This window comes from Dipodomys merriami, unplaced genomic scaffold (assembly GCF_024711535.1).
Source record: "Dipodomys merriami isolate MVZ:Mamm:240054 unplaced genomic scaffold, mDipMer1.0.p SCAF_36, whole genome shotgun sequence".
NCBI lineage: Eukaryota > Metazoa > Chordata > Mammalia > Rodentia > Heteromyidae > Dipodomys > Dipodomys merriami.
In genome coordinates this window covers 7,096,936-7,115,237 of record NW_027205159.1, presented here as the reverse complement: position 1 = coordinate 7,115,237, position 18,302 = coordinate 7,096,936, and the positions used below count along the sequence as shown (strand labels likewise).

Here is an 18,302-nt window from a genome sequence, read left to right as displayed (position 1 = left end):
GTTTAGACTGAACTTTTAGCTCTACCTGACCACCAGCCTGCTGACAAGAGATGTTAAGAACTTCTGTTTCTAGCTGTATACTATGTCTCATGCCTGTAATCCTAGCTACTCAGAAGACTGAGATCTGAGAATCACAGTTTAAGTCAGCCTGAACAGACAATCTGTGAGACTTATTTCGAATTAACTAGGAGGAAAAAAAGCTGGAACTGGAGGTGTGGCTCAAGTGGTGGAAGGCCAGCCTTGATCAGATAAAGCCTAGTGAGAGCATAGGGCTCTGAGTTCAGAAAGCCTCAGTATAGGGAGGGAGCATAGTATACAACTTACCAGCTTCCACAACTGTGTGATCCAAATCCCTGTGCTAGTTTAGTTACAGATGGTCCTCAATTTACAGTGGAGTTAATTCACATATACCTATCTGATATTGATAGAATTGTAAGCTGGAAGTGCACCTGACCTCTGAATATTCTAGCTCAGCCATACAGCTCTCTGTAGAGTGACAGTTAATTCCCCTCATGAGCTTGAGCTCATCAGCTGGCCAGCATAAAAGATACTTCATATCACTTAGTACTGGCCCATGTTCAAGGCCAGGGGTAATCCTAGCTACTCAGGAGGCTGCAATGTGAAGGATCATGGTTCAAAGTCAGCCTGGGCAGACAAGTTTGAGAGACTTATTTCCAATTAGCCAGAAAAAAAAGCAGGAAGTAGAGGTGTGGTTCAAGTGATAAAAAGTACCAGCCTTGAGTTGAAAAAAGCTAAGCAGGAACATAAAGTCCTGAGTTTTGTGCCTACTACTGGTACATGAGTATACACACACACAATTCATGTTTAAAAATTGAAGTGGTTTCTACTGAAAGTAAATCATTTTTGAATCAGTATGGTTAAAAAGAAAAAAAATCACAAGTCAGATTGGCATTGGTGGTTTATGTCTGTAATCCAACTATGCAGGAGGCTGAGAAACAAGGTTCAAAGCCAGCCCTGTCAGGGAAGGCCATGAGACTTACCTCCACATAACCAGTAATAAGCCAGAAGTGCAGCTGTGGCTCAAGTGGTAGAGAGCAGCCTTGAGCAGAAAAAAAGCTAAAGGGCTTAGCTCAGGCCCTGAGTTTAAGCCCCTCCCAGCATACACACACAAAATCACAAGTCAGAGTGTTGTGAATCATGGGCCATCTGTGCATATATCCATTTATCTACTACTGGTTCATTTTCTCCTAAACCACCTCCCCAGTAACATTTGTAAACTCGCCCTCCACCCCAGATCTTACTTGCACTTGTTTAAGTACTCTTAGGTCTTGGTTCCTGATAGGTTAAGTTTTTTTTTTTTTTCCTTTTGCTGTAAGGTGAGCCTTTTTCATGGCAATGTGCTAAGAGGTGTTGGTCAGTATTGGGGCTCAGCCCTGCGCAACACCTGTGTGCGCCTCTTAGTCTGGAGTTGGCCATTTCTTATGTCATCATTTGTCCTTAGCCTTTATGCCCAATCCCCAGTCTGCCCTGCTATGGTCTGGGACATCAAGACATCCTCTTCAATGTTTACGGGACTGAGTAAGGCAAGTAGCCTCTGTGTCACCCGGAGAAGCAGCCACCCTATTTTGATGGAAAGTAGAATTAGACAGAGTAGCCTCATAGTCTGCAAATACTGAGACTGTCTGTGAAAAAGAAAATAGACCCATGTGGGATGATGCAACTCTTGAATTAGGCAGTCAGTGATGGAATGGAAGAAGTGTGCTAGCCTGGCTCAGCAGTCCCTGATACAGTTGCCTTGACAACCCCACCACGGAGCAGGGCTTTAGGGAGAAGGAAGAGACAGAGGTGGTTTGTTGTGAAAGTTGGGGGATATCAGAGGAAAAGGCCAGTCTGGGGAGGGTCGTGGGAAATGGAGGCCAGGCTGATGGAGAAATAAAGGAGAGTGAGGAGTGAGGTCAGGTGGTTTTGGTTTTGTTGGTAGAGAGACGAGCTCACTGGTACACAAGCTCTCAGCAAATCGTGGAGAGAGCCTTTGGGTGGAGTCTCAGTCAGTACCACAGCAGAGTGATTTATGAACTTGAGACAGCCTGCCCTTCTGGCCTGAATCATCGAGGTTGTCTCATATTTACTGAAATGGCATGTTTTGAGATTAGCTGACAAGATAGAATCTTAAAGGTGATTTAAATTCTTTGGAGCTCCAGCTAGACCAGGACTCCTTGGAGATGGTGTGTTTGTTGTCAAATTCCCAGTGTCTACCGCCATATGTGGGATGTCCTGATTACTCAATACACCCTCATTGGCTGGATTCAACAGTCTAAAGCATCTCAAAAAACAAGTGTAACTACTCTTTCACTTATGGATTCAGATCAGAAATTTGACTTCTATTGTTTTCTCCTGTCTTACTCACCATTCATTGCTAGGTAAACAGCAGGTTACCTTATTTGAGCATTGTCTTACACAAAATGTGTCTTAGAAATCTCCTAGACAAGTCAAGAAGTTCTTTTTAGTTTGAAAGTTACTGCATAATAATACATCCTTTCCCCTTACCAGTAGATACATTCAACAAGGGATCATTAAATGAACCCATAAGTATACAGTGGTAAGCATGGGCAAACTTCTACCTTACAATCTAACATGGTATGTAGTCCAAGTGTCTCAAAGTTGGTTTCGAGTGAATTCCAGACACATTATCCCATTTCTAGATACAGCAACATCCCTTGCACCGATGTCCTCTCCTTTTTTAAAAAACTACAATTTTTACTTGAAAGAAAGGACTCGAGAAGAGTGTTGCGGGGAGTCTTGTTTTCATTGTTCAGTACTTACTGTTCTTAGGAAATCAAATCAGTACATGTATTCTTTCACCACATCAGGGGTATGAATCCCTGACTTTGGGTTTGGGCAGAGCACCTTTGATTAGACTCAGTGTGTCTGTGTGGAACACTCAGGCTTTTGCTGGCCCAGAGCCCATGCTGCAGGGGTAGGCATTCTTCCCAGAGCATCTCCCAGCTGGCATTTTGCTTTTTGACCTGCCAGGTCTTATGAACTGTGCAGCTGTGTGTTCCTATGAGTTTAGAGTCCAAATACAATAGAGAAAGCTCTCCCTGCTGTGGAAGCTGCAGTTTGTCTGGGAAGAGGAATGAAGATGTTTGGGAACAGAGAGAATAAAATTCAGGATCTGTCACATTAGCAATTTTAATGGCACCAGATGCCAAACCACATGACTTTTGGGGGTTTACTATGAAGAGTGGATTGTGCACATAACATTCCATGTTTTCTTGTCTTGATTTTTTCCCACATGCTGGTACTCTGGGATCTTTGCATTTCTTTCTTCATTGGTTCTGTAAACATTTACAAAACCCCTATGTATGTTACATGCTGATGGGATCTCAGTGGCATATACTGCCACCTGCCCAGTGTTTTTGGTAGGTGGGGAACTCAGACAATTATAATGTGGTATGATGTCATGAGCACATTGCATTTTTAACAGAGCACCAGTGGCTCACGCCTGTAATCCTAGCTACTCAGGAAACTGAGATCTGAGGATCACAGTTCAAAGCTGGCCTGGGCTAGACAGTCCATGAAACGCTTATCTCCAATTAACCAGAAGTAGAGCTATGGCTCAAGAGGTAGAGTTCTATCTAGCCTTGAATGAAAGCTAAAGAGCAGTGACTAGATCTTCAGTTAGAGCCCTAGCACCAACACACACACACACACACACACACACACACACACACACACACACACACACACACACACACACACACACACACCTCACGCAGAGCATTGCATTATATTTTTGTAATGCATTCTTGTAAAGAATACAATAGACCAGTTTTACTGATTCTTTCTTTAAAATTCTGGTTGATAGTTGATAGTATTGGCATTTCCCATTGAGTCCTTGGCATTTAAAGATCAGCATAGTGGAGCTGGGTATGGTGACACATACCTATAATCTCAGCACTTGAGAGGCTGGGGCAGAAGGATGATAAGTTTGAGGCAAGCCTGGCCTATATAGTGAGACTGTGTCTCGAGAAAGAAAAAAAAAAATTAAAGAGAAAGGAAGACCAGCATAGCTTTGTCCAGGGATTGGCTGACTGAGCTGTTTTTGCATGTGCTGAAAAAAGAGCTTAGAGACATACTACATCAGAAACTTGTCTTGAAGCAGGATTGATACAGAGAAACTCTTGGGAATCTGAAGGGGAAGAAGAATATGGCCCCTGGGCATCAGATTGAAGTGGCTCAAGTGGTAGAGTACTAACTAGCCTTGATCATAGAGAGGCTGAGGAGCAGAGCGAAGACCCTGAGTTCAAGCCCCAGGGCCAGCAAAAAAAAAGAAAAAAGTATGGATTTGAAAAAAAAGGGGCATGACACAACTGTAATCCTCAGGAGACCTGAGGAGCTCGGAGGATCATGGTTTGAAGGCAGACAGGGTGTGAGATTCCAGTTAACCCCCAGAAAACCAGAAGTGGTTCAAAGTGGTAGAGCATTAGCCTTGAGCATAAAAAAATCTCAAGAGATAGGGCTCAGTCCCTGAGTTCAGACCCCATGATTAACCATAAAGGAAAAAAAAAAAAAAAGAAAGGAAAGCAGGTGGGCATGAAAATGATGTTTCATGAAGATGTTTTGAAAAGCTGGCCTAGTGTGATGATGGCCCTCCAGATTTCTTGTTTGAAATGAACGGGCCCCATACTCACAGGCTTTGGCCGGTGGGCCACTGTGTAGCCCTTTCCTAGGTGGTCAGGAAATCTTTCTAATCATTAAAAACAAACAAACGTGCACTGAGGTGGTGGCACACCATTGTGCTCCTAGTATCCCACGAGAGAATCGAGAGTTTGAAGCCTACATAGCAAGCCTACTACATAGCAAGATCCTATCTCAAATCAACAACGCCTCCACACAGCAGTCTCTGGCTCTTGAGTCTACTGCCCTCTTTTCTATCTCATTCACCCCTTTTTTTTCTTACCTCGCTCTATGAAACCCTTGTTCTCGTTCCATTTTCTGTCCCCTTTGCTCTCATCTCTCTTCTCTTTGTAGCGCTCATCCTCTCCTCTATCCAGACATTGACAGTTTTTAAGTCTAAAGATTTGCACACCATATTTAGAAACCTGTGGACTTGTCTAGTTTTATCTGTAGTATATTTGAGCCCTGACATCTTGACTCCCTTGCTTTCTGAACCTGCATTTTGTGACTGACCAGAGGCCAAGAGGATGAGAGATGGAGAGATCAAATCCCTTACCAGTTCAACGCCAGTTCAGTGAGCTGCTCTAGTACCTCAAGCCTGTCCCTTAATGTCCAAATTGTTCAAATACTCTAGTTGCTCAGAGCAAAGAGGGGGGACATCAGGATGGTGCTTGCCTTGGGAAGAGGGAGAACCCCAGGACACTGTAATTTGGATTTGACTCAGTGAATACCAAGTCAGCAACCACACCTAGGGTTCATTTGTCTCTCTGCATGCCCTTACTCAATCCTTACAACATTCCTGAGCGCCAGGTAATGGGGAAGACTGATATAACCGTAAGGCAGGGTGTAGAGTTCAGAGAGGGTAAATAGGTTGTATACCATTGGTGGGTGGTGGGAGGGGAGGAACTCTACATTACTCCTACTTTTATTTGAAGAAAACATTCAGATCTGGATTCCGACAACGTGACATCATTTTTAGGAGTCACTGACCTTCAATTTGGTCCCCACTCCCCTATCCCTGTCTTACATAGCAAAGTGGCTTCCATACAGTTAACATTATTGGAGCCTTCCTTCACCCCTCAGCTCTACACTGTTGGAGGCTGCAGGAGGAGGAAGGCAGAATCCTATTACCTATAGGAACACCCAAGCCCATGAACAAAGCACTCAGACTCTTGTCTTGCCCCTTTCTTACCTTTCTTGGTCTAATTTCTCCCTTTCCCTGCCAGCAGCTCTTCCAGCTTTTTGGTACGTGCTTGTCCTACCTCTAACCTGTTTTTCCTTTCTGTGGCTTTGCTTGCTTGTCCCTTGACCTCCAGCGTCACTTGGTTTTCCCTTTCTAGCAAGGTGCTTTCCTTCCCTGAAGTCAGTCTGCCCCTCCCAGCCTGCCCCTCCCTTCTTATTTCCCTAGAAGCCGAGTCTCCCTTGAGCTCTTGGCTTGGAGGTTTGCATCCTGGCATAAGGTGTTTGCCCTCCCTTAGACTGCCTGCCCCTGAGTAGAAAGCCCATAATCTCTCTCACCTTCATTATCTCCAGCGCTTTGCTTGACATGGAGCGTGTGATTCCAGCTTAACCAACCAATGTTGCTTGAACAAACAGGTATTGTTTAGGATGCACTAGAATGGCTCATGTCTATAATCCTTGCTACTCTGGAGACTGAGATATGAGGACCATGGTTTGAGGTTAGACTAGGCTAGAAAGACCATGAGACTCATATTTCCAAATAACCAGCAAAAAGCCAGAAGCAGAGATGTAGCTCACATGTTAGAGATCCAGCCTTGAGTGAAAAAGCTAAGGAATAGAACTCAAACCCTCAGTTCAAGCCCTAGTACCATTAAAAAAAAAAAATTATAGGTAGTGCTTTCTCTAAGACTATATATAAATGCATATGTATATGTATATGCATATATTCCCAATAAAGAAGGCTTACAATTTCCAAAAAGAAATATTCTGGGGCTAGAAATAGAACTCAGTAGTGGGACACTGCTTAGCATGTGGGAGATTCTGGAGTTCAAACTCCATCGTCTCCCTGAAGAGAAAAAAAAAAGAATTTTCTGTTTGGTAAGAGGGATGGGCTTGAATCCTGTGACTGAGGGAAGCTTGCAGCTTTCTCATTAGTTGAGGGACTATTTCTTGTGATTGTCAGGGCTTGTGTTTCTTTGCACATCTTTAGGATGACCTTATTAGATAAAATGCCTTTGCTGTGCTCCCATTTTGTGGTGGTGCTTCATTTCTACTCAGTGGCCAGTTGGATGATGCAGAAAACAATGTAATCTCTTAGTAGAGATGAGGAACATGACAATCAGAAATGATTGTATAGAAAGGGGGTCCTAAATGATCAACCAGATTGGACCCCTCCCCGCCTCCCCAGCAGGTTGGAACTGCTGTACCTAGGGTTGGCAATGAAGAATGTAGCACACGGTGGCCTCAGTCATACTGTGTGACCTGCTTCTGCTTGAATTTCAGCGTTGGATTATTTTTCTATACCAGACACACAGCATTAGAGAAGGTGGGAAGGCATACACTTGTCTGTGGGCTCCTCTGAGCATGACCCTGGAGGAAATTGTGCCTCTCACAGGCTACAGACATGGTTGTGTTGCTCTTGTACAGTCTACAAGTGGTCTCCTTTCAGCCACAGGGTTGGTACTTGTCCAACTTCACAAGGAACCACTCCTGATTATGACTCCATGTTCTGCTAGGTGCTGATGGCTCATGTTTATTTATTTTTTATTATTTTGTCGGTCGTGGGGCTTGAACTCTGGGCTTGGGCGCTGTCCCTGTGCTCTTCAGCTCAAGGCGAGCGCTCTACAGGCATGAACCACTGGCACCCGGCTGATGGCTCCTGTTTATAAGCCTAGCTACTCTAGGGGCTGAGATCTGAGGATCACAATTTGAAGCTGGCCCAGGTAAAACAGTGTGAGATTAATCTCCATTAGCCACCAAAACCCTGGAAGTGGATATGTGGCTTAACTGATAGAATACCAGTCTTGACTAAAAAAGACTAGAAGGCCCTGAATTCAACCTTCCCCAGTACCAGCACAAAAATGAACAAACAAAAGAGTGGGAGTTGGTTTCCTCGAAGTGCAATAGCTATTGGAGAGAGCTCCTGAGGTGACTCCTGCTTCTTCATTACTCCTTGCCTTCAGTTTTAAAAATGAGGTCATTGTAGATAATCTCAGGATTTGTTTCTAGCTGTCAAGCTTCTGTGAGTTATAGTACTCTCTCAAATCATCATTCCTCTTTGTGAAGAAGACATGCAGTCTCTCATTCATTTCTCTTGTTCAGCTAAATGGCAGTCTTTATTGGAAAAAATAACTCTGTTGGCAAGGCAAATTTAAACTGGAATGATGTCAATGATGGCCAAGTTCAAAACTAGTAACTGAAGTTACAAGAAATCCTGGAATCTTCTGTCAGTAGAGCTGCGGGCCTCCCAGATGACCTCAGTGCAAAGGCCTTATGTTGGATTTCGGAATAATAGTTCAATGCTCATGAGCCTCGTCTTGTGATGTTATCACAAAAATGTCCAGACAGTATTTTCTTTAATTCCATGAGGAGGATAGATCTTGCCACATTATCCAGCTGCTTGTCTAATACTCTTGGAAGAAAAGTATTCTATAAACACAGAAATAACGAAGGATGAATGCTTGAGAGATATTCCCTTCTCAGCTTATGCTTGTCATAACTTTGTGTATACAAGAGTATAAAATTGATAAACATCATTAAAATTTCTATAAACCTAAACCATGCAGCAGTATTTTATATGCATCAGAGTATTTAATTCTGGAAGTTCACCCTCCAGTGTTTTGAAGTGACTGGAAATTGAATTGAATTATAAAGCATTGCTCAATTACATAGCCCAGCCAGTGTGCCTGTTTTAACAACTTATAAAACATTTTCCTTTTAGTAAATTGATTATTGTCACCTAAGAAAAATTCTCTTAAAAAAGAGTCAGTCCTTGATAAGAAAGGATATCGATCAAGATGCATGATAATCATACTGTTATGTACAACTACTTAAATATGAAAAAATAAAGTATAAGCTCTATGGTTTTAAAGCATTTATTCATTTTTGAGTGCTCTCATAGTTGACTCTTTTCTTTTCTTTTTTGGTACTGGTACTAGGACTTGAACTCAGGGCCCCTAAACTCAAGGCTGAAGCTCTACCCCTTATCCATATCTTCACTTCTGACATTTTTGCTGGTTAATTGGAAATTAGAGTCTCTCAGTCTTTCTGCTCAGGCTGGTTTTGAATGTGATCCTCAGATCACAGCTAGAATTATAGGTATGAACTATGATGCCCTGCTCATGGTGGACTTTTTTTTTTAATCTGAAATTTTATTGTAGTAATCTCACGGAGAGGGAAGGTGAGACTACTAGCTTCCCAACCCCCCAGCCCCTCATGCGTTCCTTTAGTCTCTGCCCATATTGTATTCTCATCCTGGAAAAATGGGACGTGTCTGGAGGCATATTTTTGTCCTTCTTTGTGACACTTGAGGTGTTGCCTGGAGAGCCCCTGGCAGTTGCCCCTGCATTTTGGACCAGATGCTAATCCTTATTCCTGGAAGGGAGCCCTTCCCTTTATCCTATGCTCTGGGTACCTGGGCAGAAGAAGGGTGTTGACCATATATTGGGAGGACTGACTCTCTCAGAGAAACCTTCGCTGTTTCTCTAGTGTTTGAGGCAGATTACACTTCCTGATGCAAGATTGGGGTCCAGGTCATTGCTCTCCTCTAATCGCCGATTTCCCTATCAGACATCTACCCCCACCCCACAATTGGTTTCTTCCTGTTCAGATTCATGAATACAAAGGGGAGCATGTGGGAAATCTTTTTATAGAACTGGACATATTGTTTCTATGTCTGCCTTTCTATTTTGGAGTAGAGAGAAAGCGAAGAGGCAGGCAGGGTCACACATTGGTAGCAAGCACACACACAGAGCTGGTGGTATGGGGACTCTGACGCTAATTTCCCTGAGTCTGGCATTCTCCTGTAGTCAGCAATAATTGGTACTTTTAAAATGGAGTGCTAGCCAAGTGCCAGTGTCTCATGCCTATAGTCCTACCTACTCAGGAGGCTGAGATTTGAGGATGGTGGTTCAAAGCCGGCATGGGCAGGAAATTCCATGAGACTCTTACCTCGAATTAACAACCAAAAAGCTAGAAATGGAGCTGTGGGTCAAGTAAGGGACAGTGTCCAGACCTTGAGCTCAAGCCTCAGTACCAGGACAAAAAAGTAAAAAATAAAGTGGAGTACATTCAAACAGAAAACTGTCCTCAACTAATGAAAATAAGCATATCACTAAAAATTAGTAGCATAGCAAGGTTGAGTTGAGTGAATACACACACACACACACACACACACACACACACACACACACACACACACACGCACGCGTGCGCGCATACAAACATACTTGCCCTTAGCTGGATCAGACAGGACAGACAGATGGGACCTTTGAGTGTATGACTAGTGGCAAACGCTCTCTTCTTTTCGACAGGTTGCTGTAAAACGGGGTGAGTGACAACATGACTGAGCGTTTTGACTGCCACCACTGCAATGAATCTCTCTTTGGCAAGAAGTACATCCTGAGGGAGGAGAACCCCCACTGTGTGGCCTGCTTTGAGGAGCTCTATGCCAACACCTGTGAGGAGTGTGGCCAGCCCATCGGCTGCGACTGCAAGGTACCTACCTGCACCCTCCCCCCCACACGTCCACAATACCCTCTAGGTGCCCCCCAAGCCCGTCTTCTGGCATGATTTGTGCAGAAGACCTGCTTCTTATTACCCACTGGCCCTGTCTCCTGATCTCCCTCTGATCCCTGAGATCCTTCCCATGGCTTTGCCATCTTGCTGAGGTGAGTGAGCTAGCACTCATATGCTCAGTGACCCAAGTTCACTTTCCTGTTTACATTATTAGTGTCCTTATCTTTCCTCTCTCTCCCACCAGCACTGTACCTTTTCTTCCAGGCAGTGTTATCTTCCTCCTGTCTGTTTGTTTCTTGGTGACTAACTGGGAGCAGGTGGTGCTCAGTAAATATTTAATGAATGGATGTGTACATGAAGAACTGGAGTCAGTTCCTAGGTAAATGGATACATAAAAGCGCCGAAATCCTGGAGGTACTTGGGGCTCTTTACCTTTTAGTGGGAGAAGAACAGATCCTACATTCTTCTGTTTTGTTAATAGAGTACAAATAAGGAACTAATATCTTCCCATGGGTGGCACAGTTGGTTCACCACAGGCTCCTTCCTCCCTGACTTAGTGGTTGAGGATCAGATCCTAACCTGTACTTGTTAGCATGTCCTTAGGCTAAGCTAGACCACCCAACAACACTGTGGGGGTCTGTGTTAGTCAGCTCTCCAGTACTTGACAACATGCCTGAGGTATGACAAAGTATAATAAGAAAAGGTTTATTTGAGCTCACAGTTTGAGAGGTTTCAGGCAATGGTCAGTTAACAGCATTGTTTTAGGGCCTATACCGAAGCAGCCCCTCCTGGCTGTGGGAATAGGTAGCAGAATATCCCAAGGAAGGAAAGACTGAGACCGGAAGGCACCTAGGGTCCTAACTGCCCCTTTGAGGACATGACTTCTGGTGATCTAAATTCCACCTCTTTTTTATTTTTGGTCAGAATTGTGGGGCTTGAACTTAGGGCCTGGGCGGTGTCCCTGAGCTCTTTTGCTCAAGGCTAGTGCTCTACCACATTGAATCAAAGCACCACTTCCAGTTTTCACAACGTTAATTGGAGATAAGAGTCTTAATAGCCGGGCGCTGGTGGCTCACGCCTGTAATCCTAGCTACTCAGGAGGCTGAGATCTGAGGATCGCGGTTCAAAGCCAGCCCGGGCAGGAGAGACCGTGAGACTCCTATCTCCAATAAACCACCAGAAAACCGGAAGTGGCGCTGTAGCTCAAGTGGTAGAGCGCTCGCCTTGAGCTGAAGAGCTGAGGGACAGTGCCCAGGCCCAGAGTTCAAGCCCCATGACCGACAAAAAAAAAAAAAAAAAGAGTCTTAATAGACTTTCCTGCCCCAGCTGGCTTTGCATGGTGATTCTCAAATCTCAGCCCTCCTGAGTAGCTAGGATTACAGGTATGAGCCACCAGCACCTGGCAGACGCCACCTCTTAAAGTCCTACCACCTCTAAATAATGCCATGCTGGGAACTAAGCCTTCAACACATGAGCCTTTGAAGGTCATTTCAAGTTCAAATTATAGCAAGGTCCATTTGTGTCTCTAAGATCTCTAGTATCTTTGTTTACCTGAAAAACTTCTGTGAAAATGGAAGTGGTATGTCGGGTACCAGTGGCTTACGTCTGTAATCTTAGCTACTCAGGAGGCTGAGATCTGAGGATCATGGTTCAAAGCCATCCGGGGCTTGAAAGGCTGTGAGACTCCTCTGCAATAAACCACTAGAAAAATGGAAGTGGCCCTGTGGCTCAAGTGGTAGAGCACTTGCCTTGAGCTGAAGAGCACAGGGACAGCGCCCAAGCCCAGAGTTCAAGCCTCACAACTGACAAAAAAAAAATAGAAAAAGAAAGAAAGAGAAAATGGAAGTGACAAATACTGCCAGTGACTGTTGTCCCCAGAGCCACAGAACTGATTACAGAGTGGAGCCATGTGGCATCTCTCAAGGAATTCCTAGTGGACTCTGACTTAATCCACAGCATTTTACTATAGTTTGTTTCCATTTCTTTGTATTTCTTTGGGGTCTTTGCTGCCCTCCTCCATGGTTGTAAATATCAAGACAGAACTGCTAAGGAACTGATTCAGGCTATGTGTAGGAATTGAGGGGAGGTTTCTGTCCGGTGCAGATGGTGACCTTTGCTCTGAACAGAAAATATAGCTATGGACCTGGGCCTCTGGAAACCAAGCTGTAGAGAGTTTAGCTTTAGAACAGGAGTAGCATGTGCAGGGTTAGAAAAGAAAACCCAGAGCTGGGTGCCTGTAATCTACCTACTCAGGAGGCTGAGATGTGAGGATCAAGGTTCAAAGCCAACCCAGGCAGGAAAGTCCATGAGACTCTTATCTCCAATTAACCACTAGCAAAATTGGAAGTAGCACTATGGCTCAAGTGGTAGAGCATTGCTTTGAGCTGAAGAGCTGAGGGACAGCACCCAGGCCTAGAGTTCAAGCCCTGTGACTGACCAAAGAGAAAAAAAGAAAACCCAGCAGTCATACCATGTAAACTTTAAAATATACAGAGGATTGAGAAAGAGGTGATTGGCTAGTCTAAGATCGAGTATCTTCCTTTCTTTAGTTTTTGCTGGTGTATCTTGCTATATCTGAGAAATATTCTTTGTTCTTATATTAGTCAGTTTTCCATCACTGTGACAAAATCCCTCGAGATAATTCATGTAAAAAGAGAAAAGAGTTATGTTGGCTTTCCTCCATGTAGTGGATAATATATCATATTGAAAGCATGGGGCAGAACTAGACTTTATATTACCACTCAGGGAATAAAGAGAGGAAGAGGAGGGACCAGGGCTCCACAATACCACAGTCACCTAACTCTTTTGTGAGGCTTCACTCTAAATAGCTCTTCTGGGACCAACCTAACACATGGGCCTTTAGAAACATTTATGATCCAATCTGTAGGAGTCTCTTTTCACTTAATAGGCCACACACAAGAGCTGAGCCACTGTCCAGATTGCCTAGTTGCAGTCCAGGCTGAGTGTCTCATTAGTTATGTGAACTGGAGCCAGCTCCTTCCCTCCCCTGTGCCCTTTTCCACATCTGTAAAGAGAGAATGGGAGGCCTGCTTCATAGAGTTCCTAAGATAAGTCCATGCAAAGCCTTCACAGGAAGGGTCAAGATTGAAGCTACAGACTCCCAACTTCTTCCTTCTGACACCTTCCCTGTTTTAGGGTGTTTTTTTTTTTTTTGGTAACCATCCTCTTCACATGATTCTCAGAAGCCTCTCCCTGCCTCCTTATCAGTTTTCCCCATACAAGTATCAGTAAAAATGTCCAGTGGAAGAATTACTAGATAGAGGAAGTCATAATTATTTTATAAATTCTTTACCTGGATAAGCAATATGTAAGCTGGTAAGAAGCCCAGATATCTGACACATCTGTTTTGATAAGGAACAGCTCCACTTGAAAGGAGTGTGTCAAGTCAATGCTTGACCAGTGGCCAAAGTAAAACAAAACCAATATCACTTCTCATGTGTCCTGTGTGATTTGTAAGACCCATCAACCCTGCAGAGATGTTTTATGAACAAATAAACAAGAGTCTGCTTTGTGGGGCCAAAATCAACTTGGCTGCTACAAAATTTAGGAGGTAATCTCTGAACTTTTCAACCCAGATTTATGTTTTAAGATGTGCTGAGTTATTCCATGTGACTTTCTACATGGTAGACCAGAGAGAGATGTGGAATCAAAGTTAGTCTTTGCTATTTGGGGACTTCAGAGTATTTGTGATTGTTTTCTTGACTTCTAAAAGTTACATAGTTGACTGTGTGGAAGAAACAATGATAGAAAAATTGTTAATTTTAGGAAATAAAGCCAAAACCCCAGCAGGCAAGTAGGGTGCTGCTTGGGTTAGCAACTGAGTGGCCAGGTCTACTTGCTAAAGGGTCATGGTACTTAGAAGTTATTGGCCAACCTTTCTTTTGTTAAATTTCTAAAGCCAGGATCTTAGGCAGACTAAAAGAAATCTATAACCCATCCACGCACACACACAAATATTTTGCTAGCCAGGCATTGGTAGCCCATGCCTGTAATCCTAGCAATTCAGAAAGTTTTGAGATCTGAGGATAGTAGTTCAAAGCCAACCTGTAAGATAATAGAACAGCAAAAAACTGGAAGGAGAGCTGTAACTCAAGTGGTAGAGCACCAGCTTTGAGCAAAAAAAAATTTTTTTAAGTAGCAAGATAAAATCCAGGCTCTGAGTTTAGACCCTAGAACTAACACACACACACATACACACACACACACACACACACACACACACACACACACACACACACACACACACAATTAAAAAAACACTAATATCAACAAGAAAAATTTCAAGGAGGGTATAATGTCAGATTATCATAAAATTTTATTTGTATTACCTCTTGTCAACTCCTCGACTAGCCTGAGGAATCCATGATTTGCCCTTGGAGATCACAGGATTTCCTTACAAATTAATAGAAGTGAGCAATGTAACTTGCTTGAACAGAAATAGTATTTAAGTATGCAAGGTAACTGGCAACAGACTAAGTTTTGTTTCCTTCATTTAAAAGTTAGTCACACAGCCTCAAGAGATTGAGATTCAGAGGACTGAGATTTAAAGTCAATTTGGACAGCAAAGTCTGTTTGACTTCATCTCCAACGAGCCACTAGATAGAAGTCCCCTATCAGACTATTTAGTTCTTCTGTGAATGCTTGCGAAATTCTTAAAGGGCAAAAAACCTCAGAGGTCTTCTGGTAGAAATTCTGTGGATCTCTGAAGTGGAAGACTAGGGCTCTCACATCTAGGGTAGCTCTAGATGCCCTGCTTTGTTTTAGAAGGTTCATGACCAAGGCTATTGTAGGGCCTAGAGAACTCAATTGGAAAAGCCCTTCCTTCCTCAACTCTGTATGACACAGGCCTCCCTGCTGACTTTTCTAGGCCCTTCCTCCATAAAGAAGAACTCCTACTTCATCATACAGCCCTACTTACCAACCTGATACTTACTTGTTGGGATGATTTTTTAAGTTTGTGTGTGTGTGTGTGTGTGTGTGTGTGTGTGTGTGTGTGTGTGTGTTTATATGAAGAGAGAGAGGGAGAGAGGGGGAGAGAGAGAAGTGGGGGAGGGACAGAGATGGGAGAGGGAGAAAGAGAAAGATTCTGGGGCTTTGTGAATTTTTTTTAATTGATCATGAGGCTTGAACTCAGGGCTTGGGCGCTATCCCTGAGCTTTTGTGCTCATTGCTAACATTCTACTACTTTGAGCCAAAGCTCCACTTCCAGTTTTGGGGTGGTTAATTGTAGATGAGTCTCATGGACTTTTCTGTCTGGGCTGGCTTTGAACCTTTATCCTTAGCTCTCAGCCTCCTGAGTAGCTTGGATCACAGGTGTGAGCCACTGGTGCCCAACAGCTTTGTGACTTTTTAAGTCATAAAGAGTAAGTCATGTTTTTAGATTTTCCATATAGAATTGGTTCATGGAGTTTGTTATAATAAGCCTAACAGGGTCTGTACCATGGACTGCTTACCCATGAGGGCACATTCCAAGAGCCCCAGTGGATTTCTGAAAGCTTACACGTACTGTGATATCCTTACAGTCCACCTGATAACTGAGATGGCCACTGAGTGACTAAAGGGGAGATAGCATATACAGTATGGAGATGCTGGACACAGGGATGATCCCACCTAGGACAGAGTAGGATGACTCAAGATTTCATTAACTTTTCATTTACTTCGCAGTTATCTAAAACTATGAAAAGCAAAACTATAGATAATGAGTAAGTGGTCAGTTTTCATATTTAAATGGCCTCCTGTAAGAGCAAAATATGTGTCTGGCCAAAATTTGTCAAGCAAAGTCCTTACAGTTAGGAACAAATTTGACCAGTTCGGTTCCAGAAGGACTACTTGGCCCATGAAACCAAAGTGTCATCTTCCAGGCACAATAACAGTGGACAGTATCCCAGAGTGGCCACACACACTCAAGGCAGGAGTCTGGAGCTAAGTTGTCTAGAGTTAGATCTGGTTTCACCTTCAGTGAGTTCTGTGGCCTACAAAGTTCTGTGCCACCTACAAAGCCATGGTTTCCGCATCAGGAGTCTCAGGGGAATTGAATGGGTTCACATCTATGGAGCTTGTGGGGCAGGGTCAGCCAGTCCAGTGAGAGCTGTCCTGTCTACTCTTGTCCTTCCTTCCAGACTTTGTACAGATCTGGAAAGAACACCCAGCTGGAAACATGACTACCTGACAATCTCAAAATGGTGGGCATGACTGACTTGATAATCTACTTACAAAACGAAATTGTATGGACTTGAGAAACAGTTATGTGGGGGGAAAGGAAGCCAGATATCTCCAGCTAAATAGTGGCAGTTGAGGTGATTCTGATCGCCACAACCATTGTCATTTGCTCAGGGCCATAGGTCCCTTCAAGCTATTTACTCCACCCTAAGGCTCTGCTGAAGTTTCAACAGGGGCACATTTAGAATCAAGCAACAAACATGCCCTACCAGGAATGTTCCTGAGGGGGGGAAAAAAAAACAGAAGAGCTGAAAAGAAGTATCTGGGTCTAATCTTCCATGTTTATCAACATTTTCCTGCAGTTTATGACATTTTTGTAAGCACAAGTTTAGTTATGGTATTTGCTTTTTCTGGGAAATCTAAGAGATTACTTCATTTTTATAAATCTCTCTAGAGGACTTCAGTTTTCTATTTGTAATTTTTTTTCTGGTCTGCTGGAGATGAAGGAGGCTCAAGGAGGATAGGCATGTGCTCTATCACTGAGCCTAACCTTGAGCCTGGCTACTCAGGAGGCTGACATAGGAGGATCAAGATTTTAAGCCAGCGCAGGTGGGGAAGTGTGTGAGACTCTTATCTTCAATTAACTACCCATAAGCTGGAAGTGGAGCTGTGGCTCAAGATGTAAAAAAGCTAAAGGGTGGTGCCCAGGACCTGAGTTCAAGACCCAGTACACACATGTACACGTGTGCAAAGTACACACACATAGACATCTTTAATTGTACAAAAGGGCTCTGATTCGACATGTCAATTTATGAGTACAATGCATCTTGGTCAATGTTGTTCCTGTCTTTGCTCCCCAGGGGTAATTTTGTGCAATGTTTTTTTTTTTTTTTTTATCTATGGTTGGTTGAACCTGAGGATTTAAAAAAATATATTGTTAGTATAAAGTTAATGTACAGAGAGATTACAGTTACATAAGTCAGGTAAAGAGTACATTTCTTTTTGGACAATGTCACCCCTTCCCTCATTGTCTCCAATTGTAACACCTACAAGTTATATAGTTCATTTTCAACATAGGGTCTAGTGAATACAATGGCCATATTTGTTCACCCTTTGTCCCTCCATTTCTGTGCCCCCTTTACCCTCCCAAAGACGAACAAACAAGGTAAAAAGAAAACAAAAACCGCAGCAAAAAAAGTCGCGTTTCCATTCTTTTCAATAAATACTATTTTATATGATCAGATGCCCATAGGCATTGTACCTTTGTGTTCTTCTAAGAATATCCTCCTTTGGTCTTGCTGTGTGTGAATGCTGAGAGTCCTGTATGATTTATCATGTGCCAGTTGCTTCCGCATATGAGAGAAAACATGTACAATTTGTGTATCTGAGCTTGGCTTACCTCACTTAACATGTTTGTTCCTAGTCCATCCATTTCCCTGATGACATAGTATTACTCTTTGTCATGGCTGTGTAAAATTCCATTGTGTATAGGTACCACATTTTTGGATTCACTCATCCATTATAGCATGTCTGGGCTGTTTCCCTAAGAACCTGAGGATATTTAACCCTTGGCTACTCAGGGCTGATTGTACTAAAAATATAGTGAAACTAACTTGCCAAGACTGCTGTGGTACTGATAACTGAAGCAAAGAATCTTTTTGGAACTGTGGATGATATATAAAAAATGATGCCACACTAGTCTTCCTGTTGAACACAGTGTGTTCAAAGGAGGAGGTGTGAAGCAGGTTTGCAGGAGAAGCTGAGACTGGGCAAACCTCTTAGAA

The 18,302-nt window shown here is 43.3% G+C and overlaps 1 protein-coding gene across 4 annotated transcripts in view; it reads left to right on the top strand.

Annotated features, from left to right (window-relative positions):
* Fhl2 (four and a half LIM domains 2) overlaps positions 1–18,302 on the top strand; it is a 69,150-nt gene that overhangs the window by 33,257 nt on the left and 17,591 nt on the right. For all 4 annotated transcript variants that reach the window (XM_069988622.1, XM_069988621.1, XM_069988620.1 and 1 more), the window contains one exon: positions 10,134–10,317. In XM_069988622.1, the coding sequence (XP_069844723.1) occupies positions 10,162–10,317 (156 nt within the window). In that variant the 5' untranslated portion in view covers positions 10,134–10,161. The remainder of the gene's footprint in view (positions 1–10,133; positions 10,318–18,302) is intronic.